The 27,276-nt window shown below is 33.0% G+C and overlaps 1 protein-coding gene across 2 annotated transcripts; it reads left to right on the forward strand.

Annotated features, from left to right (window-relative positions):
* Positions 1–24,214, forward strand: LOC132726522 (pyruvate dehydrogenase E1 component subunit beta, mitochondrial-like). 2 transcript variants are annotated; one of them, XM_060711857.1, is made up of 12 exons: positions 1–123; positions 7,957–8,016; positions 8,477–8,587; positions 9,228–9,290; positions 9,868–9,903; positions 10,484–10,546; positions 11,745–11,789; positions 12,409–12,586; positions 13,784–13,894; positions 15,189–15,280; positions 16,052–16,193; positions 19,858–24,214. In XM_060711857.1, exons 1-12 carry the CDS (start codon positions 91–93, stop codon positions 20,004–20,006), a joined length of 1,083 nt encoding a protein of 360 aa, XP_060567840.1. In that variant the 5' UTR covers positions 1–90; the 3' UTR covers positions 20,007–24,214. The 2 variants fall into 2 exon arrangements, with proteins under 2 accessions (XP_060567840.1, XP_060567841.1); XM_060711858.1 differs by having other exon boundaries at positions 31–123; positions 7,960–8,016.
* Positions 24,215–27,276: the final 3,062 nt, after the last annotated feature.

Genomic DNA, 27,276 nt, shown 5'->3' on the forward strand with positions numbered 1-27,276 from the left:
TATAAATCAATCTGCATAAATACTGGCCATACCCATAGAGAGGAAACTTTTAGTAGTATTTACCCGAAGGTCATTTCTGCTGTTTTCAAAATGGCGACCGTGATCTTCAGAACACTCAATCAGGTAGTTTTTGGACTTTATAATATTTATTACTTATCTTTATTCACTGATTTTACATATTGTTGAGACAAAATCTCTTTACTATTATTTCGGTGTTGATCATGTTTAATTGCAAATGTATTGGAAGCGTAATCTTGCAATTGAATGAAAATGTATGGCATGTTCGTTCATTTTATTTTCGTACTAAATGTAATACTTTTATACCATGTCCAATATTTATTGTAATTGGATAAAATAATCTCTAATACTTATCACTTTTAATCGGGCATTTTTATGGTATTACTGTCACAAGTACATATCTGTCTTGAAACTTTGCATTACCTAGCATTATAAACAGGTCTAGGATTTCATTATATGCTTTTCTCTCGTCGATTCGTGACTCTTATTTGGAAAAATTGCACTTGCACAACAAATATCAGACATACATACAGTTCAATTAGTGCATTTGTTAAATAAATTCATTATCTAAAAGTTCAAAAACTTTAAATAACTTTTAAAAACAACCGCTCAAAGATTAGAGCATCTGAACATGTCAACCATGACTGTCTTGCTCAGCTGGACGCTTACCCATCGATTCGTGAAATCCGATTCACCCTGTGACGTCATCAATATATAGGTGCTCACACCACTAAATGTTTGCATGGTGATTTTCAGTCCGATCTGATCAATATATGTTTCAAAGTCTTAAGTAAATTCTTACAGCATAATGAATATTTTTTTGGCTTAATTGTAAGTGTGTTTGATAAATTAAAACATCAATATCGAATATTTTAAAGTAATTAGGTCATCAGCTGATTGTAGGGTAAGCTCATTTGAAACACCTGTTCAATTTCGCATTTTGATTGGATAGAATTGTCAAATCGAGTGTTTAATAAAACTTGTGTAGTTTTCGGATGGTGTATGTCCTTGCAGAAGTATTTATACAAGACAATTATTTAGGTCACGAATCGATGAGAAGGCACGAATCGATGAGAATAAGGCATATTTACGGACAGTCTATAAATTTTTGGGCAATCCATAATTTTACAGATTTTCTTATCTGTAAATTTACAGACATTAAGTAAGAAAATAGTAGAAGTTGCATTGAAATTTAAAACCGCAGGTTAAAATGAATAAGGTTAGGTATTAATTATATGATTAAATGTAACAGTTTGCTAAGATTCAGAACAGTTTGATGACTTTCAATTTTCACTTTTTACAAAAATTTCAAAATCATCATACAAAGATGAAACTCACCCCATTACCTTTGTAAATATAAACAATAAATAAAACAACTTGTCTTTAGCTGCGGATTTTATTGTAAAACTAAAAACAGCAAATTTCATATTGAATATCTGTAAATTTATGGATTGAAAAATCTTTAAATTTCCAGACTGTCTGTAAATTTACGGACAGTCCATAAATATCATGAAATCCTAGACCTGATAAATTAGCAGGCTCTTGTCAGTTGAACTTAATTACTTATCAAATCCACAGGGAAATCTGTCATTATTTTATTAAATCTATATATATAATATAAAGAAGGGATACAAGTCGTGGCCTCGCACTACCAGCACGGGTTTGTAAAATGCATTCACATGTGTAAACTGTATAAAATATCCTCTATACACCCATAAACATTTTCAATATGATCTACCTAAATAACCGAGGTATATCGAGTGAAAAAATACGAGTTGCTTCCCTTATCTTCGAGTAAAATCGATATCGCTTATGCTAAAACAATACAAAATAAGCTGTTTTTAAACCGCTAGTTTGTTGTGATTAAATGTCCGATTTTAAAATGTATTACGCCAATAGAAAGCTTTGGATCTAAGTTTCGTCACAGTATAAAATTCAACACATCTTTGGACTTCAAAGTATTTTAATTAACTGTTAAACCTACCATATGTCAGACCATTTTACATACGATTTATACAGTGAGATACGCAATCCGTTATCTTTACTCGAAATTCTACTGATATGAATAGCCTGTCGTCTGCTAGTTCTGAAAGTGTTTATCGGTGTATTCCATCAAAGTTATTGTAGAAGTTAATATATGAATGAGTCATTACCCAAGTTCTACTACAAACACTTCATTAAAACCTGTAACATTGCAGGAAATAGCAAACATTTCAATATTTACATTGGATGTCAAGTTGTCGGTGGTTTATGTTCCGAGTATTTTCATTGGCTGATGAAAAACCCGCTATTCGTCGCGGGTATATGCCGTTATTATCCGGATTATTATTATTCATTAGCCAATGAAATTGACAGTCACTAACAGAAGTTGGATTTACGCATGGAACATACGGGCAACATCAAAATGGAAGCCGAGGATAAAAATTATCAAAACAAACAAAAATTGTTAGAATCAGGGCTCCAGATAATTTTTTAGGGCAATGAGTATTTACTCATTGATTTTTTTGTGAATGAGTAAAACTTGAAATCTGAAATTTGGCAGGAGTATTTTTACTCCTTAAAATGTATGTAAATGCAGGGCCTTTTTACCTTCTATAACAGGGGCCGGTATAGGGCTGCTTCCCCAAAGAAAATTTCTTTAAAATCATGCAGTTTTCCCCAAAAATTGAATTTACATTAAGTTTTTTCTTCCCCTTTTGCAAATATACCATGTAATTTTTCCCCAAAATTAAGGACTGGGCTGCTTCCCCAAACTGTGAAAAAAAGCCCTGAAATGAGTAAAACATTTATTTTGCTTCCATGTTTATTGCAATGCATTATCATATATAAGATATGTCAAAGTCATTTCTTTTGCTTTTTGGACTCCCTTGGTTTACAATCTTGCATTTCCAAACGGCATACGTTTATCTGAACCTGAGGCATGTTTCTGTTGCTCATACGTGGCAGCGCTAATTATTTCATTAATTATAACCTTTGCCGATTTTTTTCGGCCGAAAATACGGGTCAATCGTTTTAACTTTTGACAGCGACATTGTACCGAATGTTTATGAAATTGTGTTAATTCCACCACCTTACTATACATACGATAACATCCGATGATAGTCGGAACTACAGGAAGTTTCCGTTAGACGTTGCAAAGCATTCATACGAAGTTAATTCCACCACCATACTATACATACGATAACAACCGATGATTGTCGGAACTACAGGAAGTTACCAGTAGATGCTTGCAAAGCGTTCAGACGAAATTAAAAATAAGATAATCACCGAGTTTACTTTCGGTTACGTTTATACGCGAAAGAAATGTTGCTCAATGCGTAACCTGAATTTTGTGTGCGTTTTCATACGCTTAAATTTTGTTTTTAATGCATAAACGTGTTATTTCCATGCGTAATTTACGCGTATACGCATCTTATCTGGAGCCCTGAGAATAATTTGTACCAGAAGTTAATGATTGCATGATTGATGGTGGTGATGATTGATATTTAACTGATTACATGATTAAACTTTCTTATATGAGCATACGTTTGCATTAGATGTCGTTTTACACGTGTAATTTTGCAAACCAAAATTTTACGAACGTGTGTAAAAATGAAACATGAAAAGTTATTTTTAATAATATCTTGTCCATGTAACAAAGTGAGTCATTTTATATGCCACCGCAGCATCTGCGATGCGGTGGCATATAGCGATTCACCTGTGTGTGTGTTTGTTTGTGTGTGTGTTCTATAGACTATATAGTGAACTTCAAAAATCTTCTTGTGAAAAACCACTTGTCCAATTTCAACCAAACTTGGCAGGATTGATCCTTGGGTGAAGGGCTTCCAGTGTTGTTCAAAGAATTTCTTTCCATGCAGAAATCTGGTTGCCATGGCAACCAAAAGGAATTATAAGAATAAATTTCCAAAATCTTCTTGTAAAGACCCAAAAGGCCTAGAGCTTAGATATTTTGCATAAGGCATTGTCTGGTAGACCTTTACCAAGATTGTTCAAATTATAGCCCTGGGGTCAAAATCAGCCCCGCCCGGGGGGTCATTGATTTTCACTATATGTACCTATAGTAAAAATTTAAAATACCTTCTTGTAAAGACCCAAAAGGCCTAGAGCTTAGATATTATGCATAAGGCATTGTCTGTTAGACCCTTACCAAGTTTGTTCAAATTATAGCCCTGGGGTCAAAATCGGCCCCGCCCCGGGGCTCATTGATTTTCACTATATGTACATATAGTAAAAACATAAAATACCTTCTTGTTAAGACCCAAAAGGCCTAGAGCTGAGATATTTTGCATAAGGCTTTGTCTCTTTCACTCTTACCACGATTGTTCAAATTATAGCCCTGGGGTCAAAATCGACCCCGCCCAGGGGTCATTGATTTTTACTATATGTACATATAGTAAAAACTTAAAATACCTTCTTGTAAAGACTCGAAAGGCCTATAGCTTAGATATTTTGCATAAGGCATTGTCTGGTAGACCTTTACCAAGATTGTTCAAATAATAGGCCTAGGGTCAAAATTGGCCCGGCCCCGGGGGTCATTGCTTTTCCTTATATGTATATAGTAAAAACTTTAAAAAAAAATTCTTATAGCAATTGACAAATGCTAGAAGTTAGATATTTTGCATGAAACTTTGTGTAGTGAACCTCTAGCAAGTTTGTTCAAATTATAGCCCTGGGGTCAAAATTGCCCCCGCCCTGGGGGTCATGGCTTTTCAATATATCAAATGGTAAAAAATAAAAAAATCTTATTGTCTGAAAATTCAAGGCTTAGAGCTTTAATATTTGTTAAATGATATCATCTATAGGTACTCTACCAAAGTTGTTCAAATTCTGCCTCTAGTGTCAAAATTAGCCCCGCCCCAGGGGCCATAGGTTTTCCTTATATGTATATAGTAAAAACTTAAAAAATCATCTTCTCTAAATTTACAAAGGCAAGAGTTAAGATATTTTGCATGAAACATGTGTAGTGAACCTCTAGCAAGATTGTACAAATTATAGCCCTGGGGTCAAAATTAGCCCCGCCCAGGGGCCATAGGTTTTCCTTGTATGTATAAAGTAAAAACTTGAAAAATCTTCTTCTCTGAATTGACAAAGGCTAGAGGTTAAATATATTGCATGAGACTTTGGGAAGTGAGCCTCTACCAAGATTGTTCAAATTATAGCCCTGGGGTCAAAATTGTTTCTGCCCCGCGGGGTCATTGATTTTCATTATGTACATATAGTAAAAAAATAAAAAATATTTTTTGTCTGAAGGTACAAGGCATAGAGCTTTGATCACTTCTTTCTTGTCCTTTGATGTACAGCAATGAAATTTTGACCGTATGCACAGTTTCAGTTGTAAAATTGAACTTTGATATCAGGTGACCTAGATTTTGATGATGTGACCTACTTTCTTGTCCTTTGATGTACAGCTATGAAATTTGAACCATGTGCACAGATTAAGATGTAAAGTGAACTTTGATATCAGCTGACCTAGATTTTGAGTGTCTTACTGTGTTGTCCTTTGATGTAGTCATGAAATTTAGGCTGTGTGAAATATGACCTTCACCACCAAATTCACTAGACTCAAGTGCATTGATATATTCCTACTCTGATCTTTTATTGGATTAACAAAAGATTTAACAACTAATCTGATAATAAGAATTAGATAGGTCAGGGATATATGCATTATGACAATCTTCAGTTGTATAGAAACAAAAAAAATCTGATCCTACACTACTATTTAGTGTTGTATTAATGCGGTGGCATAGCATTTTTCTCAAATGCAATCTTGTTTTTAAATTATCGATTCTTTCATCAATGTCCAACAATCAAAAGAAAAAAAAACTGTTGTATACTTCGTTCAATAAATGAGCAATTTTGAGATGTATCCCATGTTATATTATATATACCAGTATATAGTGGGAAAGGAAAAAAAATGACAGAATCCCCTGTGATCAAATCAGGGTGAGCTCGGCCCTGAAACGTACTAGGCCCCCGAGTCAGCTTGGCCCTTTTCCAACTTGGCACCGGTCAACTCGGCCAAAACTTTTCAATTGTATATATTAATATATTGGTTTGTTTAAAAGTTTATTAACAGTTCCCTGACAACGCGCCTGCTAGTCATAATCAGAATTGATTGTTAAGCAGTATGATGTAGATGTTTATTGAAGATTACTTAACAAACAAAAAGCATCAAAGGAAACACATTTGTCTTATATCAATTTTTAACGAATCTGAAAGAAAAACGTAACAAATTTCTTCTTAATATACTTTAATTCTGCAGAAGTATAATGTACAATTATATAATAATAAACCAGATATCTCTTATTTTGTCATTGATAACATTTCTTTTTGGCCTTGACAACATGCAAGTATTCGAAAAAAAGTTAATACATTTAAGTTTTTATGCCCCTGGGCATATAGTATTTGAACCGTCCGTCCGTCTGTCCCTCTGTCCGTACGAGGTTAACCTAGAACGGCAAGTTGGATTTTTTCTTAAGTTCTACCTGTACCAATGGCTTCTTAGTTTACACACTTACTAATCAATACAAAGTACATGATCTGGTCAAGTTACATAACTATGGCTTCCATATTTGCCAAGTTATTGCCCTTTTCAGCACTTAGAAAATGAATAATGGTTAACCTAAAATGGCAAGTTGGAAATATCTTAAGTTCTATCTATACTAATGGCTTCATAATTTCCATACTTACTTATCAATACAAAGTACATGATATTGCCAAGTTATATAACTGTGTCATCCCAGTTATTTCCCTTTTTTCACTTTGAAAATAGGGCCTTGTCTGGTTAACCTATTCCGGCAAGTTGGATTTATCGTAAATTTCTCTTTAATTTATTTAAAAATATCTTGCATATTTAGCAGGTGGATACCTTTAATGGTCCTTCTAATTAAGTGGTCTCTAGGGTCAAGGTCACTGGTTTTGAAAATAAATTTAAACATTTTTGCTCATACAGCCTTTATTTTTTGGTTGATGTCTTTCATGTTTAATACAAACATGCCAAGGGAGGTCCTCCTTCTTTGGGTATTGTAAGGGGTCATTTGGGTCAAGGTCAATGTCACCAATGTCAAGGTCACCAATGTTAAAAATAGATTTTTACAGGTGTATTAACCATATTCTATAGACAGATGTCATTTATAATTGATAGGAACATAAAATTTGATGGAGTTAGTGGTCAGTTGGGTCAAGGTCACCAGTGCTAAAAATAGATTTTTACACTTTTGCTCATACAGCCTTTATTTATTGACAGATATATTTCATATTTGATAGGAAGATAACTTGCATGGTATTCATCCTTTTGAATGGGGCAGGGATCAGTGTGTCAAGGTCACTAGTGCTAAAAGTAGATTTTTACACTTTTTCCCATACAGCCTTTATTTATTGACAGATATATTTCATATTTGGTAGGAAGATAACTTGCATGTTATTCTTACTTTGGATGGAGTTAGGGGTCAGTTGGGTCAAGGTCACAAGTGCTAAAAATAGATTTTTACACTTTTGCCCATACAGCCTTTATTTATTGACAGGTGTATTTCATATTTGGTAGGAAGATAACTTGCATGATATTCTATAGGTGTCAGTGGGTCAAGGTCAAGGGTGCCAAATATAGATTTCTTACATTTATATATATTTGATAAAGTTGACACTTCACAAGTCATAGCAATGACTTGGCAACTTATATATTTCACAATTACAAAATGCCATGACTCTGTCAAGCTATATAACTTGTGTTTACAATTTTTTGGCAATGTTTCTGTTCATAACTGAGTGAATGGGTAAACATTTTTTGAAATATTGCTACTGACAAGAATCGGAGCCGGGGGGCATTTGTGTTTAACAAACACGTTCTTGTTTTTTTAAAGAGGGCCGAGTTGATCCATGCCGAGTTGACTTTTTACCGAACTTAACTGTTTAATAATTTTGTTATAAATTCCTTTTCAGCAGCAGGCTTTACAGAAGATATCAAGATGTTTCAGTCTTTCAACAAAAAATACAGCACAGGTAAATCCAGCTTTTGTTGCTTTTGTAAAATCTATTATTCATATCACTTATTAGTACAGTACACTTAGTATCTTTAATCTGAATGTCATTTAATTTTTCTTTTAAACATTACACTAGATGATATCAATACAAAATTATAAACTTCTTTAGAGAAATAATTGATGATTTCTACAGACATTAGAACACTGCATTTCTTCATTAAGATTTGCAAAGGTGCATGCTTATTTTTGCAAACATTTATTTTGATAATCTTATATATAAATCCCAAACTTTATTCAGTCATGGAACTTTTACCGCAGTTACTTAGTTAACATAATGTTTAAAAAGTCTATATGCATGCAGTTTTAATCTTTATGTTACAATATCTCTGACATATTTGAATTGCCTTTATGATGTCTTCATTACCTTCACTTCAATTTTTCTCTTCGCTATTGTCTTAACCTTTCAATCTTTCTTTCAGACAATGACAGTAAGAGATGCATTAAATGCTGCAATGGATGAAGAAATTGAGAGAGATCCTAAAGTGTTTCTACTTGGAGAAGAAGTTGCAGAATATGACGGTGCCTACAAAGTAAATTTACAATTTTTCTATGAAACTACCTGTATAATAATTATCTTGAAGTTTTTGATTGAATAGAGGACAGTTAATCAATTTTCAATGCGATGAATATCTAAAGGATTCCATGGCAAGGCTAACTTACTGCTTTTTTAGCTCGACTATTTGATAAGAATAAGTACAGCTATCCTAGTCACCCGAGCATCAGCGTAACCACTTAAGCATAAGTCCATTGACATTTGGCTTTGAAACTTTGCACAATTGTTTACCATCATGACCCTAACCTGTAGATAAGATTAGGTAACTGTATCAAGCATTTTGATAGAATTATGCCCCTTTTTCAACTAAGAATTTACACTTGTTCACCATCATGCCCCAAATCTGTAGACAAGAGGAGGTAACTCAAGCATTTTGAAAGAATAATGCCCCTTTTTTTACTTAAAATTTACATTAAAGTTTGCATACCATTTCAGATACATGTATTTTCATATTCCATTGACATCTGACTTTGAAAAAAGTTGAAATTTTATATACTTCTTTGAGAGCATAATAGCACTCTCTCTAAGGCATATAACTGTAATCTTGTAATAAATGGAGTTTGAATGGTATTTTATTTATATAGACATGTATTATTTGATTGATTTGTTTTTTCAAGGTATCAAAGAATCTCTGGAAAAAGTATGGAGATCAGAGGATTATGGACACACCTATCACAGAGGTAATTTTATATGAGCCGTGTCACGATAAAACCAACGTAATGCGTTTGCGACCAGCATGGATCCAGACCAGCCTGGGCATCCGCGCAGTCTGATCAGAATCCATGCTGCAGAATCCATGCTGTTCGCTAACAAAGCCTATTACAAGTAGAGAAACTGATAGGGAACAGCATGGATCCTGATCAGACTGCGTGGAGGCGCAGGCTGGTCTGGATCCATATTGGTTGCAAACCCACTATGTTGGTTTTGTCGTGACACAGCTCAATTATTATATTCTTTAAGGATTTAAGTTTAACTGTACCTATTCTTTGATATTTTTATTACTGAAGGATCTGTATTCTACTATGCTTATTTGGACTAATTTCATAAATAGGTGTTAGTCTTCAAAAAAATTGAAAGAGATATATAATATCTTAAGTTGAACTTGTACAAAAGAGGAATGAAAATTTTGTATATAATTTATATATATAACGTATGTTAAATTTTTATATGTTTATTTCTGTAAGCGCTTTCAATGCTTTTACATATTTTGAGACATGTATATTTACATATCAAACATATATGTATTTATGATTACAGATGGGATTTACAGGAATAGCTGTTGGTGCCGCCATGGTATGTTATTATTTTTATTGTATTAAATATGACTGTTTCTCATGTTTGGTTGACTTTTAGCTCGAGTAATCAAAGAAAAATAGGGCTGTCCTCATGCAGGTGTCCACATGGGCATATCATTAGTTAAAGTTTTATATCTAGACTTGTACACCATATTTTCTCAACAACCACTAAAGATATTTGATTTTAACTATAATCTCTTACTTAAATTTCACATAGCAATTATTACCTCCCCTGGTCGTCATTAGGAGGGTCATTTCCCCAATATATTATATGCTAAAGATAAGATTAAAATCTTTTATAATTCTATTGTCTTTATGAAAACTGATAGAATCTTTTACATATTGATGCTATAATAATGTTTTCCTTCATACATGTACATTGTATGCAGAAAATAATTTGATAATTTACCTGAATCAAGTGTTGATTTTTTCACACTTCATCATTAATACATGTAAGTATAGAATGGTCATGTTATGAAGTTTATGATAGAAATTTGGACATTGTTTTGTTCAGCATAATTCACATTGTATTATAAATGCAGTGATTTGATAAATATTATGTTGTATGTGTATTTCAGGCAGGTTTAAAGCCAATCTGTGAGTTCATGACCTTTAACTTCTCCATGCAAGCAATAGATCAGGTATGGTATTAATATTTGTAACTTATTCCATCAGCAGCACTTATGTATTCAGTCAATTACTTAATAGTCAGTTTCTGTGTCCAGTCGAAAAGGGATGAGTACATAACAGTTTATGTCAAATATTTGGTGAAATAAATTTTAATATGTTCCTGTTGGTCATATTAAATGAGCCGTGTCATGTCAAAACCAACATAATGGGTTTGCGACGAACATGGATCCAGACCAGCCTGCGCATCCGTGCAGTCTGATCAGGATCCATGCTGTTCGCTACCAAACCCTTTTTCAAGTAGAGAAACTAACAGCAAACAGCATGGATCCTGATCAGACTGCGCGGATGCGCAGGCTGGTCTGGATCCATGCTGGTCGCAAACGCACTGTTGGTTTTGTCGTGACGCGGCTCAAATATCATTGGTCTTTATTGGACATGAATAAAGAAATATGCTGGACATAATTTAGGATAGGTACCTTTTTTACCATCAATAAATTTTGATACTTCATTTTCAATATGGAAAGCTATCAATATGAATTACGGGCAGCAAAAACACCTTTTCTTCTGATCACTGTTCAATATTTTTGAATCATAGAAATTGAAGAAGTTTGTTTAAATTAGATCAGTACATGTGTTTATGTTTTCATCTATATAAAAAAAACTAAAATTGAAATGTATGTACTTGTAAATGAAGTAAAGTTTTAAGATATATATTTAAATGAAATAATCCCTTTATGTGAGCATGATGCAACCCTGTTTTGACATTTAAAATAATGTCCTTTTAAAAGTGTTTAAAGCAATATATTTTCTGTTTTAGGCTGTAATATCATTGTCATATTGTGTTTAAAATGATTACAGTATACAAGGAACGAAAGTAATTTGTCAGTATATCTAAGTGAAAGTGAGTGGAACAGGCATGAGATTGTCACCAAACCTTATAAAAATAGCAGCAGAATATTCCATTTAATATACAGTAATAATGTATATTAAGTTACACAGACATTCCATGTTAAAAACTTTCAAGAAATAAAAATGACCATAAGTTTATGAAAACACATACACTTTAACCGAATTGCCTTACACTATGCAATAATATAGAAAGTAATTCAGTGTATGTTTAACATAAAATTTTACATACATGTACATTTTATATTCAATTTGACATAAAAAGACTTGACATGTAAGTTTTATTTGCTATTTTATTTACAGGTAATAAATTCAGCTGCAAAAACTTACTACATGTCAGCGGGAAAAGTAAGTAAAAATAAAGAAAGTTTCTTTTTTCCCTTCTTTTAAGTTTTATTGATTATAGATAAGAAAGAGTAAAAAGTAAAATAGTGAAAAAATTGATTGATTGTTAATAGATTTTAACTTGATAAACTACTTTGCCCCACACATCTGTTGACTCAGACCAATCCACAGACTGTGCATTCAATTCTTAAATATGAGGAACATGGAAAGCAATTTAGCTAGAAGTTTATTGTTTCTGTGTATTTCTATAAAACATGCATATAGATTATAGGTATCAAATTTTTCCAGTAATTAAGTTTGAATGCCCATACTTAAGTTTTATCTTAAAATTCTTGAGACATTTTGGATATAAATTTAGCATTTTCTTATTGTTTATTGCTTTGTTATTGTTGAATTTGTATACATATACTTTCTAGAAAATAAAAATATCAAGAACCTGTTTCCAATAAATTGCGTGCATTATTCAAAGTATTTTGATGTAAAGTGTTTTTATATACTAAGTTGGTTCAGAAATAGATCTTTTTCACACCAAGTTTGAATGTAAAATTATCTAGATACCAATTCCTGATGTTTTTTTGCTTTGATTACTCAAAAACAAATACTATTATGTATAATTTTCCAGGTACCAGTACCAATAGTCTTTCGTGGACCAAACGGAGCGTCAGCCGGTGTAGCAGCCCAGCACTCACAATGTTTTGCTGCTTGGTATGGAAGTTGCCCTGGTCTTAAAGTTATCTCCCCTTATTCATCAGAAGATTGCAAAGGTCTGCTGAAATCTTCCATTAGAGATCCTAACCCAGGTATCATTTTTATTTTTAAATAAATGTAATGACTGTTAAACATATCAGCGCCTGAGTGGCCTAGTAATCAGTGATTATTCTTTTCTATGTGGAAAGCAACCTGTTGCTTTCTGAAAGGGGAAACTATAGCACACTAAGTAAACCTGAAATCAAATTTTAACAGGTGAGAATGTAATTTACCTGGATATTTTATTAAAAAATTTCAATTCAATTAAACCTGCACGATACACTGCAGAGGCTATAAATAGGGACATTATTCTGTTTCTAAGTCAATGAAATTTGAGTCGCGTCACAACAAAACCATCATAGTGCGTTTGCGACCAGCATGGATCCAGACTAGCCTGCGCATCCTCGCAGTCTAATCAGGATCCATGCTGTTAGCTATCAGCTTCTCTACTTGTTAAAGGGTTTGTAAGCGAACAGCATGGATCCTGATCAGACTGCGCGGATGTGCAGGCTGGTCTGGATCCATGCTGGTCGCAAACACACTATGTTGGTTTTGTCTTGACACGGCTCATTTATAAGCTAGCTGATGTAAGTCAGCTGCTGGTAAGTCAAGGTTCTGTTGAAGAATATGCATAGGACATTTCAAGGAAAAATATATCTTTTTGGGAAAAAATATACCTATTTTGGGCAAGGGGAAACAGCCTGTATTTGGGTGTAAATATAGGGACAACTCGTTTGCATTAAAGTGTCTGTTAAGAATGCAAGGCTTGATGATGCTGCCTCCATAGTGTACAGGTGACTGACTTTAAAGTACTTGCTCATTACTACTTTGAATTTGGTTCCACCTTGAAACTATATCATAACCTGCATGTTTGATTTGGTTTTTTGACTGATTTTAACACATTTTTGGTGATATCACGGCAGTCAATCAACCTAACTGGCTATCTTGGATAACTAATGAGTAACAACCAATTTTACTGCAAGCGACCTACTACTAATTCAACATGATTTCTGAATGAGCAGGAGGAGACAAATGGCCATTAGACTAAAGTTACAGAGAAAATTCACATCACTTATGCTTTTATGATTAATGTGATGAAAAAGGTGTCCAAATGATGTTAGCTATCTAGCCTACATATATCAGTAACTGATAAACAACAAAATGAACTTAATAAATATATTGAAGTATTTTCTGCTATATCTAATATGAAAGTTTTGTTAATTTTGTTTTATTTTTTTTAAATATTTCAGTTGTATTTCTGGAGAATGAAATTATGTATGGTATTGGTATGGAAATGTCAGATGAAGCAATGAGTAAAGATTTTCTTATACCAATTGGAAAAGCTAAAGTTGAAAGAGAAGGTAACATTTAAGTTCTTTATTTTGCAGTGTTATAATCATGGGGAAAAGATAGAGGATATTGAATGAGTATTAATATATTTAATACTAAATTTATTGAACGAAATGCATAAAATCATATTATGCAAGCCTCTGGCGACCATTTTATTGTTTATATTCAACAAGTTAAATAAATTTAGTATTGAATATACACAAATATAATATCACATATCCGAAATAAAAACTGTTGATATTTAAAAAGGGTTGATTTTCATTGATGCGCCTATAGTGTAATGCACACATTAGCACGCTCTAAATACAGGATATTGAATGAGTGTAAGTTCAATACTGAATTTATTGCACGAGTTGAATAAAATTATATTATGCGAGCCTCCGGCGAGCATAATATTATTTTATTCAACGAGTGCAATAAATTCAGTAATGAACTTACACGAATTCAATATTCTATTTATCACATACCCAAAATAAAGACCGTTTAAAGTTAAATAAGAGTCATTTTTCATTGACGCGTCAGTAGTTTTTCTTACTTAATTGGGAAGAGGCCTTAGCCTCTTGATTTTGGGAAAAATTATTGCTAAAATTACTAATTAGTAAAAAAGCAGGTTTAAGTTAAGATTAATGGGAAAACTGCATGATTTTAAAGAAAATTTAAATTGGGAAGAGGCCTTTTATCGGAGTCTGTTATAAAAGCAGGAATATCACTGCGCGTCTATAGTATAACGCTAACATTTATCGCGTCTTTACACTATGTTTGTATAACGCTAATGACGTCACGTCAAAATATATGCACGGCCGTGCAATACCATATTTACGGAGTCGCAAAATCGGCACGGGTGTGTGATAAAGCTATATATGATTTTTATATAATGCAAATGACATCACATCATTGTGTTATTACATAAGTGAAATATTGTTTTTATTCAATGACTATTACACTTCTGCGCCTTGGTTTATTTAGTAAATTTCATTTATTTGTTTTACTTTAGAATCATAGGGCATTTCATATATTAGCTTGAAGTCACCTGGGGTGTAGATATTACACCTACATTACAGGTTTGCTTTGTCTTCAAGTACTTAATAACAAACAAATTCTTTGCAAATTCTTTTCATTTATCATATGTATAAAGGACAAATGTCAACATATAGCATCGCTTACAAACCCTATAACAAGTAGAGAAACTGATAGCGAACAGCATGGATCCTGATCAGACTGCGCGGATGCGCAGGCTGGTCTGAATCCATGCTGGTCGCAAACACATTACGGTTTTGTCATGACACGGCTCATTTATATTCACAGGAAAACATTGTACACTTGTGGCACATTCAAAGTTTGTTGGGACAGCTCTAAGTGCATCAGAAGAGCTTGCAGGGATTGGTGTAGAATGTGAGGTAAGTTGTGGCATATTGTTATTTAATTCTATAAAGCTATATTACCTGCTGTCTTTAGTTTACAACATTATTGCTTGAATTTACAAAATAATTCTTCCAAAATACTTATATGAAAAGAAATATGTTTGTATATTTCCTTTAGAGTGAATGGCCCATGCTAGAATCGACCGTAATATAATGGAAATAACATGACTTTACCATTCATAAATTTCATAAAATGGTTTCATTGGAAATAGCTTAATACCTTTTAAGGCTTGACATTATTAATTCATCATCTGGCCACGGGAGAATGTGTTTACATAAAAAATGAAAAGAAATATTTTGAGTTTTATATACCTTCATATTTTATTGACAATTGAGCAATATACACAGCTCCCTAGGGACTAAAGCTGAAATGAAAGCATTGACAAGTTTATAACTTTAAATATCAGTTGGCCTATGTTTTTTCATTGATAAAGTAAACACCAATGTAAGCCATATAATGAAACTAATATTAATTGGGTGTATGTAGTAGTAATCATTATTTCACAAACTTGAGTTATTTCATTGCTTACCATTAGTTAAGACTGATTCTAGATGAAACGGATGAAATATATCTTTTAAAAGATTAGAGTTTTGTGATAATTTCAGCACTACTAGAACGTCTTGTTGTTATTGTTGTTGTAAATCAGTTGAGTTGTGTCATTGTTCTGCTTAATTCTTAATTAGAAGATTTAACATTTGATTGTTGTTGTTTTTTCATGCATGTGTAATGTTGTTTTTTTGTAACAGGTAATCAATTTGAGGACAATTCGTCCACTGGATGAGGAAACCATAATTAAATCAGTTATGAAAACTCACCATCTTGTCACTGTAGAAGGAGGCTGGCCACAGTATGGAGTTGGTGCTGAAATTTGTGCAAGAGTTGTAGAAGGTAATTACATTCAAATCATGCTTTCAGTCCCCATATTAAAAATCAATTAGTAGTACAGCATTCTTTAATTAAATTAAGATCTGATACAAAAATAGATGTATATTTATACACAATAGTTGGTGCTATAGTTATATGGGTTTTGTAAATATTACCTTTTAGTTATACTTGTATCATAGTTTGGGGACCTTTCTGTTGAAAATGTGACAGAGTTAAATCGTATACATATACATGCACAGTGCGTTACTGGAGTGCAAGTATTAGTTACACGCACTCCAGAGCATGCCCATTGATTGGTTCATTTTGTCCGGGTTTACATATTGTGATGACAGAGAAAGGGTTAGCGATGGAAATATCATATTCAGATGCTCATTCATTGGTTACTTTTTTGTGGGGTTTCATATTGTGGTATCAGGGAACATGTTTTTATGTTTGACTATGATACAAAAGAGAAAGAACATCAAAACACTCGGCAATCTGATTTATACTCGGGGGCTACGCCCCGTTGTACACATCAGATAGCCTCGTGTTTTGATGCTCTTTCTATTACTTAATTTATTATACCCCCGCAAAACAAAGTTGTAAGGGGGGTATGCTGGAATCAGCTTGTCCGGCCGTCTCCCCATTTGTCCGTTTTTCCTTGTCCACCCAATAACTTAAGATTACTTTGACCCACAGTCTTCATATTTGGCATGGGGGTTAGTCATGATTAGTAGATGATCCCTGTTGATTTTGAGGTCACTTGGTCTAAGGTCAAGGTCAAAGGGAGTTTGACTTAAAAAAGCTTGTCTGTCCAATAACTTAAGATTCCTTTGACCAACAGTCTTCATATTTGGCATGGAGGTTAGTCATGACTAGTAGATGACCCCTATAGATTTTGAGGTCACTGGGTCAAAGGTCAAGGTCACAGGGGACTGACTTCAAAAAGTTTGTCTGCCCAATAACTTAAGAAACCTTTGACCCACAGTCTTCATACTTGGCATGAAGGTTGATCATGACCATTAGGTGACCCCTATTGATTTTCAGGTCACTGGGCCAAAGGTCAAGGTCACAGGGACCTTGACTAAAAAAAGCTTTTCCCCACAATTGCTTAAGAATGCTTTGGTCAACAGTCTTCATATTTGGTATTGAGGTTGTTTATGACTAGAAGGTAGCCCCTTTTGATTTTTAGTTGACTGTGTCAAAGGTCAAGGTCACAGGAATTTTTACTTTAACAAGTTTGTCTGCTCAAATACTTAAGAATGGCTGTCTGCAGTGTATTGATTTTGACATTTTCACATTTGAAGCATGTAGAATACATAACTTAGCAATGCACTGGCTAAGTAACCTCAGATTTGGCAGGGTGATTGTCCTTGAGCTCTAAATGGTCACTGTTGATTCTGACAAAGTGGTATGCAGGGGTAATTACGACATGACAGTGGCAGTTCTAGTTTTTGTTGGATTTTAAAGAAAACAATATAGAGGATATTTGTTTGTTTTGAATGTAAGATTGAAATATAATTTCACTGAGTGAACACCAGGTGCAATATTTTCACGAGTGGCGTAGCCACGAGTGAAAATATAATAGCTGGTGTTCACGAATGAAATATATTTCAATCTTATATGTAAAACAAATAAATTTTTGTTTTATTTCATGCTTTTTAAGTGGTTTTAAGTATTTTTTACTGATTTTGCCGCGTAACGTCGTGCATTCTCCTTTGTGACGTCATCACTTCATGACGTCACATCATCAATTTTGAAATATAGTTCTGTTAAAATTCTCTAATTTTGTTACATTTTTAACATGATGTATGGTAACATCGACTTTCGTTTCCTAAAGAACAAAATTTACATATGGCGGCATTCATTTCTGCCTGATATTCCATTTAGTTTGATTTTCTTTTCATCCGCAATCAGATATAGTCCGGCTACAGTGAAAATTATATGTTATAAATTTCACTAGTGGTTTATCAGAATATAATCATCTGATATATTATAATAAAACACTGGAAAGCATGAAATAAAAGCTTATAGACACACTATTGAATTATTCTTCAAATCAATCAGTACTAAGCAATGAATATGAAGTTTCTTGCTTGATCAAGGAGACACCAGCTTGCTCCTGATGGGTGTTTGAACCAACCCAGCCCGCATTCCTTGGATTACTAGTCAAACAGTTTAACCACTCAGCCAGGCCACCACTTATTGTTTTATTTATCTTTATATCTGAGTATTTGACTATTGGTTGAGTCAAGGCTTGGGTTGCATATGTTTTATTTAAGAAATAAAGAAAAAAAAATGTATGAACAGAATTAAGATTTTAAGTTTAACTAGCATATCCTTTATTGCTGTTATGGGATTTCTATGTAAGTATAATTTTCTGAAAGACTGCACTCTAGTTGCTGGGTTGTTTCATGCTTATTAGTCCCCTACCGGTTTACCGGAGGGGACTTTAGGTTTACCCTCCGTCCGTCTGTCCGTCCGTCAGTCCGTCTGTCCGTCCGTCAGTCCGTCCGTCCACAAAACTGGATCCCGCGATAACTCAAAAAGTACTGAAAATATTTTAATGAAACTTGATATATGGATAGATGGCAGTATGGAGATTATGCACGTCTTTTTCTTTTCTTCCTATGTTGAAAATTCTGGTTGCTATGGCAACAAATAGACTGAAAATATGGCAAATTTTACACATAACCTGGATCCCGCGATTACGCAAGAAGTACTGAAAATATTTTTATGAAACTTGAATATATGGATAGATGGCAGTATGGAGATTATGCACGTCTTTTTCTTTTCTTCCTATGTTGAAAATTCTGGTTGCTATGGCAACAAATAGACTGAAAATATGGCAAATTTTTACACATAACCTGGATCCAGTGATAACACAAAAAGTACTGAAAAATATGTTTATGAACTTGACATATGGGTAGATGGCAGTATGGAAATTATGCACATCCTTTTTTATCTTCCTATGTTGAAAATTCTGGTTGCTATGGCAACAAATAGACTGAATTTCAAGATTTCTGATTCTAGTTTTTAAGTTTTTTCACTATAAGTTCTTTATTTCTTAAGGTATTTTCTTCAAACTTTAAATATAAGTTGATTGTCATCAACCACATCATATGTGACAAGGTTTACAACTCTAGCACAAAATTTATCAGAATTACCTCCCTTGAACTTAAAATTTTCAATGAAAAAAACATTGTTTTTTTTTTTAATAACTTCTTTTTCTGAATGTATCTACTTCAAACTTCATATAAATGTTTCTTGTTGTCACTCAACATTTGTGAGTGTTCAATACTCTAGCAAGACTATTTCCAGAATTATGCCCCTTTTGAACTTAGACTTTTTTTTGAGAAATTGGTAATTTTTACTCCAACTTCTTCAATCATGATAGGATTTAAAAAAATGTTACATTTTGATAACAGGGATGTTTAAAAAATAACTTTAGAGTGTCCTTCAGTCTATCTGTCTGTACATAAAAACTGTTTCCTGTGATCACTTTTCAAGAACTTTTTCAACAAATTTACTTAAAATAGGAACCTAAGTGAATGGCCAATTGCCCTTCAGAATGTTGCTTGGGCTCTTACCGGTAGGGGACTTATGGATTGCTCGCAATACTATGATAATTGCTTGTTTTACTCTGCAAATACCTTTGATTATAAAAGGACTAATTGTAAATTTTCAGGTCCAGCTTTTAACTACCTGGATGCCCCAGTCCTACGTGTAACAGGAGCAGATGTACCTATGCCCTATACTAAGACATTAGAAGAAAATGCTCTACCACAAAACATTAATGTTATAAGATCTGTGAAAAAAGTTCTTAACATTAAATAACATTTTGGCAGCTATTTTAATTTTAAAAGTTTTTCGTAAACACTGAGTGAAAGACATGATTGTAATATGTTGTTTTTGATGAAGGAAATTTGACTGTGATGTATAGATCTTTAATTATTTCCCATTGACAGTATGTTTGTTAAACACTTAACCCATCTTGAAATCAGAACTGACCATTGTTTTGTTTTTTTTCACAGGATTTTTATACCAAGTATATAGAATTAGTAAATTGAACAGCAAATAATATAGAGATATAGAGATTGGTCAGTTTGTGTGGGTTTTCTGGCTACTGTTGCTATATATAGTTTAAAAGCTTACCAAAGAATACAAAATAAAGTATTTTATAATGAAATATTTAAATGAACATACAGAATTGTGTGTACCTCTTTGAAACTTGAGATACTTTGATAACATGAAGGATATAAGAAGAACAAAGACAGCTTGTGTATATGAAATGCTGTAACTCTTCATCTGCTGCATTGTTTTAATGTACATGTCGGATTCACATTTTTGAAACAGTCCATTATCAATTATAGGGGTATGACTTTCAAAAAAATTAAAGACAGACAGCCAGAAAGAATACAGTGTGGTCAGATTAAACTTTTATGCTGGTTAGCCATACTTGATTCTGCTGGTAAGAACTTCACAGTTTCTACAAGAGTCACAAAAAAAAAGAAGTAAATATTGGTAATCTTCAATTATGTATGACCACAGCTCTTATATCATACTTGTTTTAAGATCATTAAGTTAAATGCTGTATAAGTTGATATTTCTGCTTGTCAAAAAGTTAGCAAATTTAAAATTACAGACCTTTCACATGAGGAAATATTAGCAAATCATGCAAAGGTAGAATTTAATGACAGGTTGGTTGATATTTTCGCTGGAGAAATTTTTTAATTTCACAATATTTCCATGTTGCTAACTTACCACTTATACAGTACTGTTAATTCCCTGTGTTTATTTTTAGATAAGAAGTCAAATATTGTTCACCAAGTATGGTTAAAAGAAATGAGATATCTGAACTGCTAATAGATTATTAGTTAACTTTAACATGTTTTATTTGTATTGTTATATATATTTTGTTATTATGATAATTTATTAGATATAGGAATGTTAACACAAGGATACCCATAATTAAACTGGAATCTACTAAAAAGTAACATTGAAGTTCTTCAGGAATTTTATATTCTAGTAAGTTTAAGTAACTGTTTTATGAGCGTGTATGAATAAATTTTTGTGTGTAAGCGTGCAAGTGTGATTTTATGTAAGGTTGCAATATGCTTTGATTTAGTTAGAATAACTACATTTATTTTCAGCAGACAAGATAAATGTGAGAAAGTTGTGATTTCAAATTTTACTGTAATAGCTTGGATGTAATTTGTTTCAATGCTATGTTGTTCAGTGTAATGGCTATGCATAGATCCTGAATCTGTCTAACTCTTATTATCAGATTAGTGGATACAATACATATTTCACCACAATATGTTTGTTAACAAAAGAGCACATGTCAATGTTTGTGGTAAAATCTATTATTCTTTATATAAAAAGTCAGAGTTGGTTGTTAAGTAATTGACATTACGTCAGAGAAGAGATTGCTCCGCCCACTGATTCACGTGACACGGTCATTCAGAACCTAAGACAAAACACGGGACCGACGTTTACTGGAGACTATTATGCCACTTAAGTTACTAATGAATTTACCTTAAATAAATTGGTATATATAAAATTTTATGGATAGTTCAATGTATTATGGTATTTAAAAAAGTAACTTATAACTGCATTCATGCATTAATTATGAATAAAACGTTTGGCAAAGATCTTGTTATATTTCTCGTTGACTTCATGACAAAATATCATTTTAGTTTACAAATTCAAAGACACTTAAAATTGAAGTAGCGGAACATATAAATAGTAAAATTATATCAATGACACAGTAACATTTACAATTTTTTTTAGGGTTTTATGTGTAAAATCACTTATATATAATGCATTTGTGCATAAATTGTAAAAATTGAATGAGAAAATTGGCCTTGCGTAACTTGGTAGTATAATATATGTATGTTCTTTATTTCTCTCTATTTTAACTTTCGTCAGAGATGTAGGTATAATCTAGATAATATCTATGTCTCTGCTTTTTTACCTGCTATATAACTAATTATCTTCATATATACAAAGTTACTGATATTTTTTGTAAAATAAACTGACTGACTCCATCTGTCAATATGTCAGGATAGTTGGTAACTTTGATATACCGATTTAATAGCTTTAAATTGACAAAATATCAAAATAATTTCAATATAAATACTGCTGCACCATTGTCTTATACAAATAGCTTGTCTAAGGAAAATGGCGGATTTTGCAGACATCTTAGTGTGAAACTGATAAGGATCGCCATCTGGCTTATTTGTAAGACCCCTGTCAGCTTGATTGACAGGCGGCGTAATGTCAGTTCATAAGCAGAAGTAAAACGTATACAGTAAACCGTATAGAGGAAGTTGGTTGTTAAAAAATTCAAAGTAAAAGGGACTGATTATATTTAAATGTTAACACAATGTGTTGATGTATATTGTGCTATTGTTATGGAATGTTATGGTAGAGTTAGATTTTAGGATAAAAAATTATTCTCGGCACATAATACATCATATATATCTGTTAATTGTTGTATGATTTAGTATACATCTCTTTCCTTTATTTATGTAGTGTGACATTCATCTTACTTTTAGAGGACTTTTCCTCAGTGTTTTCTTCAAAACAGTTATTCCTTAACCTCAAGGTTATAAAACTTTTTTTCTGAGTTCTGTCTCAATCTGAGGATTTTCATTGGTCACTTTGTCTCTTTCTGACCAATCAAATACCTGAGATAGTATCATACGAGTTTGAGATGGGAAAATTTCTTTATAACCTTGGACCCTTGGTCAAAGGTTAAAAAAAGTTGTCTAATTTGATTGATGTACATTGACCAATGAAAAGTTTTGAGACAGAGCTCAGAAAAAGACTTTTATAACCTATATAGGTCACACAATTTTATTGATCAGCTACATAATTTGGCATTCTGCAAGGTTGTGCTTGTACAATAACATTTCTTGATATAAACTTGTTTTTAATTTATTTATATTTTTTTTATGGTGTAATTTGTGCTTGTTTATTTATAAATTATAGTGACAGCAGTTGGTTTCTTTTTTATCTCTCTAATATTTTCATGTCACACTTTTGAATTAAAGCAGAATATTTATACATGGGAACATAGACTGTATGTTGGAAGTATAAGTCTCGGTACTTGTTACTGTATAGCTTAAAAATCTTTTTTGTTTGTAAATATATACTAGTAAGTTGCTTTAATTGTAAGTATTATATCTTTTGTTAGTTTACTGAATCAAGTTGCCAGTATGACAAATGGCTAATAAAACAAGGTCCCAAATTAGTATTTAAATTGGTAATTTCTTTTTAGTGTCATTTCAGTTATATTCTAAAAAATATGTTTCGGTTGGAAATAAAAAGCACAAATACTTTTTTATGTTCCCAGACATTTTTTCAGTGGAGGAAATAATAACCAAGTAACTACTTTGTACTTCATTCTGTATAACTTTCCCATTGCACGACTTTCAAAGCACCTACATTTAATGATATTTATTGTAGAATTTTGGTACTAACATGGCACCTATACCCTTTTTTTGTGGGTTAAGGGGGATTAGGTTAATAAGCCGCAGGGCTTAAAATAGATTTCTTATCTTTCAATTTAGTTTTGCCATTTCTTTTTAAAATAAATCCAAAAAGAATCCATTGATTATACTGATTTGTTCTTGTTTTTCATGGTATAGTATAACTTAAATGATCCTCTTGGAGATTAACTTATGCACATTAGAGCTAAGTTAGGAATGCCTTTGGTCTATGTTGAGATTTTCAAAAAAAAAGTGCTGTTATTCTAAATAAAATTCCCAGTCAGTTTAAAACAATTCTCTGTTCAATGGTGGCACATTTACTGTTAGACATTCAAGTAAACCTTGTTGTTTGGTATTCACAATTAGACAATAAGATGCTATTTAAGTTCAGCATAGTTGTCTTTATTACAAAGTTGATGTAGATACAGAAAAAAAGCATCTTTCTATTTTAAGTTTAATAAAGGATCTGAGATTATGTTCTTAGTTTTTACATTGATGTATTTTGTTTTACAAGACTGTTATTAACTCAGAATAAACTCGTAAATTACACAGTTTTGTTGATGGTATTTTTTATGCCACCGCAGTATCTGCGATGAGGTGGCATATAGCAATTCACCTGTGTGTGTATATGTATGTTTGTTTGTTACATAGATTATTATAGTGAACTTAAAAATATCTTCTTTATTTAGCATGAAACATTGTCTAGTGAACTTCTATAAACATTATTCAAATTATAGCTTTTGGGTCCAAATCGACCCGCCCAAGGTTCATTGATTCTTATATGTATATAGTGAAAAAAAAACAACTTCTTCTTTTATACTAAAAAGGCTTTAGCTTAGATATTTGGTGTGAAACATGTCTGGTGGACCTCTACAGAAAATGTTCAAATTATAGCTCTTGGGTCAAAATTTGCCGGGAGCATAGATATAACAAAGTAAAAACATTGAAAAAAATTGCACCCCAAAACTACAAGAGCTTAAGTATTTTTTTACATGAAACATTATCTAGTAGACCTCTTCTATGTTTGTTCTGTTTAAAGTCCTTTGGTCAAAATTGGCCCAGCCCCAGGGGGGTCATTGATTTTCTTTATATGTATATATAGTAAAAACAAACAAAAATATTCTACTATACTATAGAGGCTTAAGCTTAGATATTTAATATGAAACATTGTCTGGTGGACCTCTATGAAAATTGTTCAAACTATAGCCCTTGGGTCAAAATTTGCCCTGCCTCGAGGGAACATAGATTTTCCTTATGTATATATATAGTAAAAACTTGGGAAAAAAATCTCCTCTAAAACTACAAGAGCCAAAGCTTAGTTTCTTGACAAGAAAGAAGTTTCTTGACAAGAAAGAACATAGATTTTCCTTATATGTGACTTCTCATAGCAACCAGTGATTTCCATATTAACCATTGACTCCCATAGCAACTATTGACTTTCAATAGCAATCATGCATTTCCATAACAACCAGTGACTTCCATGGCAACCAGTGACTTTCCACACAAACCATTGACTCTCATAGCAGCAAGTGACTAACATAGCAACCATTGATTAACATAGCAACCATTTTTTTTTTGAATGCGTTTATTTAAGGTCGCCGCCGGAAAGCCCATATGGGCGACCGTACACTCTAGTCGGGCCATCCTAGAGCGTCCCGCTGAGATTTTTTCGTTGATTTTTTTCCAGCTTTATTGGTGGAGGAAGACCCTAGGTGCCCCTCCGGGCATTATTTCAGGACGAGCGGGCACCTGGGTAGAATCACCGACCTTCCGTTAGCCAGCTGGGATGGCTTTCCTCACATGAAAGATTTCGACCCCAGTGATGATCGAACCTACAGCGGTGAGGGACCTGTGATCTCGTCAGCGACCTTAACCACTCGGCCACGGAGGCCCCATAGCAACCATTGACTTTCTATGGCAACCATATACCTCTTTACCAACCAGTGACTTTCAAGAGCAATAAGTTCCGTTCCATGACAAAAATTGACTTTTCATAGCAGGTAGTGATCAATATTGCAATCATTGACCTTAGCAACCGTTGACTTACATATAAACAATTTATATTCAATAGCAAATAGTGATAACCATAGCAACCATTGGCATACCATAGCAACAAATGACTTTCCATAGCAACCAGTGACTTCCATAGCAACCAGTGACTTAGTGACTCACTTGTCCCTACTTCACCTGCCTGTCATAGTGTCATATACACAAGTAATTGATTGGAGAATTATTTAATATTTAGGGTCATTGTGATCCTGATTATTAACCCAATGACCTCAAAATTATTAAGTGTTATCTACTGATCAGGTGAAATGATCTTATTCCCTCTCAATCATTCATCAGACAAGGATTTGACATGAAGTATTATGGTTACCTTGACCACAAACATCTATATAGGTTATCTACTGGCCAGTGACAATGTCCCTACCAATTAAAATAAACCATGGCTTATTCCTTCTCAAGATATCGTATAAACAAGGTTAAAGGGCCGTCCTTACGTACATACTGACCACAAAGGGCTATTGCCTTGGCAAATATTAATGTCTGATTCATCAGCCTAAGAAAGTGACCTTCTAAAATGATCCTAAAGATATGTATCAAATTTAAAGTGAATATATTCAGTATTTTCAAATATTAATGTTGGATATTAAACTTTAACCAGTTTAAAAAAATCATATATAATTATAAGTTGTAATCTGATTGGTTAATTATTTCGTGCGCACAATTTAATCATCTTGTTCCCATGACTTAGTAACTTGTGGTCACGACATAATATCTCGTGCGCACAACTTTATTATTTTGCGGCCACAACATAGTATTTCGTGCGCACCACTTAATTATCTCGTGGCAACGACTTAGTAAATCGTGGCCACGGCATAGTATACTATCTCATGCCCACCAGATAAATTAATAACGCACAAATGTCATCTCGTTGCCACCGTTTTATATAAAACGAATGAATGGTCATTTCAACAAGTTATGAATGATAGCGTTTATGGATACTTACGGAAATTAAAATATTCATTATCAAACTTTTACAAAGGACAATAAACCCACACATAAACATTTTCTTACTGTACGAAATGTGTACTAAAGTATCTATGAAATATTGAATGTTTGAAACATAAATATAGAAATTTATTGTTATGAAAGCGATATGAATATTTAAGTAAATAGAAGTACCGCTTTAAAAGTCACGTTTTTGCGGGATTTTATATCTTAAATTCTTTAAATTCAAAAATTTTACTTTTAAAGGGACATACGGTACGGCACACGTTTTAAAAAATTGTAGAAAAAATTTTTATAAGAGGTTTTTTTTTTTGGGGCCAAAAATTTTTAGAATTTGTTATAAAAGGGCATTATTACATTTTTTTCACCAAAGCTTGGCCGAAATTTAAAAAAACCCCGCACTTTTCGCCCGGGCGCATCGTTTTCTTTGATTTTTTCAAAAAACTTCGACTTGCATGTCAGCCCCCCAATTTGGGGGCACAAAAAGGGGAATTTATTTTTTTTTAAAATTTTTTCTCTGCGCCCGAGAAAACTTTGTTTTTGGGCCCCGAGTTACTTAGTCGGGGCCGGAATTTCTAAGTTTGCCCCGATTATTATTT

Source organism: Ruditapes philippinarum, unplaced genomic scaffold (assembly GCF_026571515.1).
Source record: "Ruditapes philippinarum isolate M1 unplaced genomic scaffold, ASM2657151v2 ctg346_1_1_1_1, whole genome shotgun sequence".
NCBI lineage: Eukaryota > Metazoa > Mollusca > Bivalvia > Venerida > Veneridae > Ruditapes > Ruditapes philippinarum.

Excerpts from the sequence above, each read along its gene's own strand:
- LOC132726522 (XM_060711857.1), top strand. The coding sequence starts at position 91 with ATGGCGACCGTGATCTTCAGAACACTCAATCAG. Across the intron at positions 124-7,956 it reads TCTTCAGAACACTCAATCAG|CAGCAGGCTTTACAGAAGAT; the intron begins GTAGTTTTTGGA and ends ATTCCTTTTCAG. Across the intron at positions 9,291-9,867 it reads TGGACACACCTATCACAGAG|ATGGGATTTACAGGAATAGC; the intron begins GTAATTTTATAT and ends TTATGATTACAG.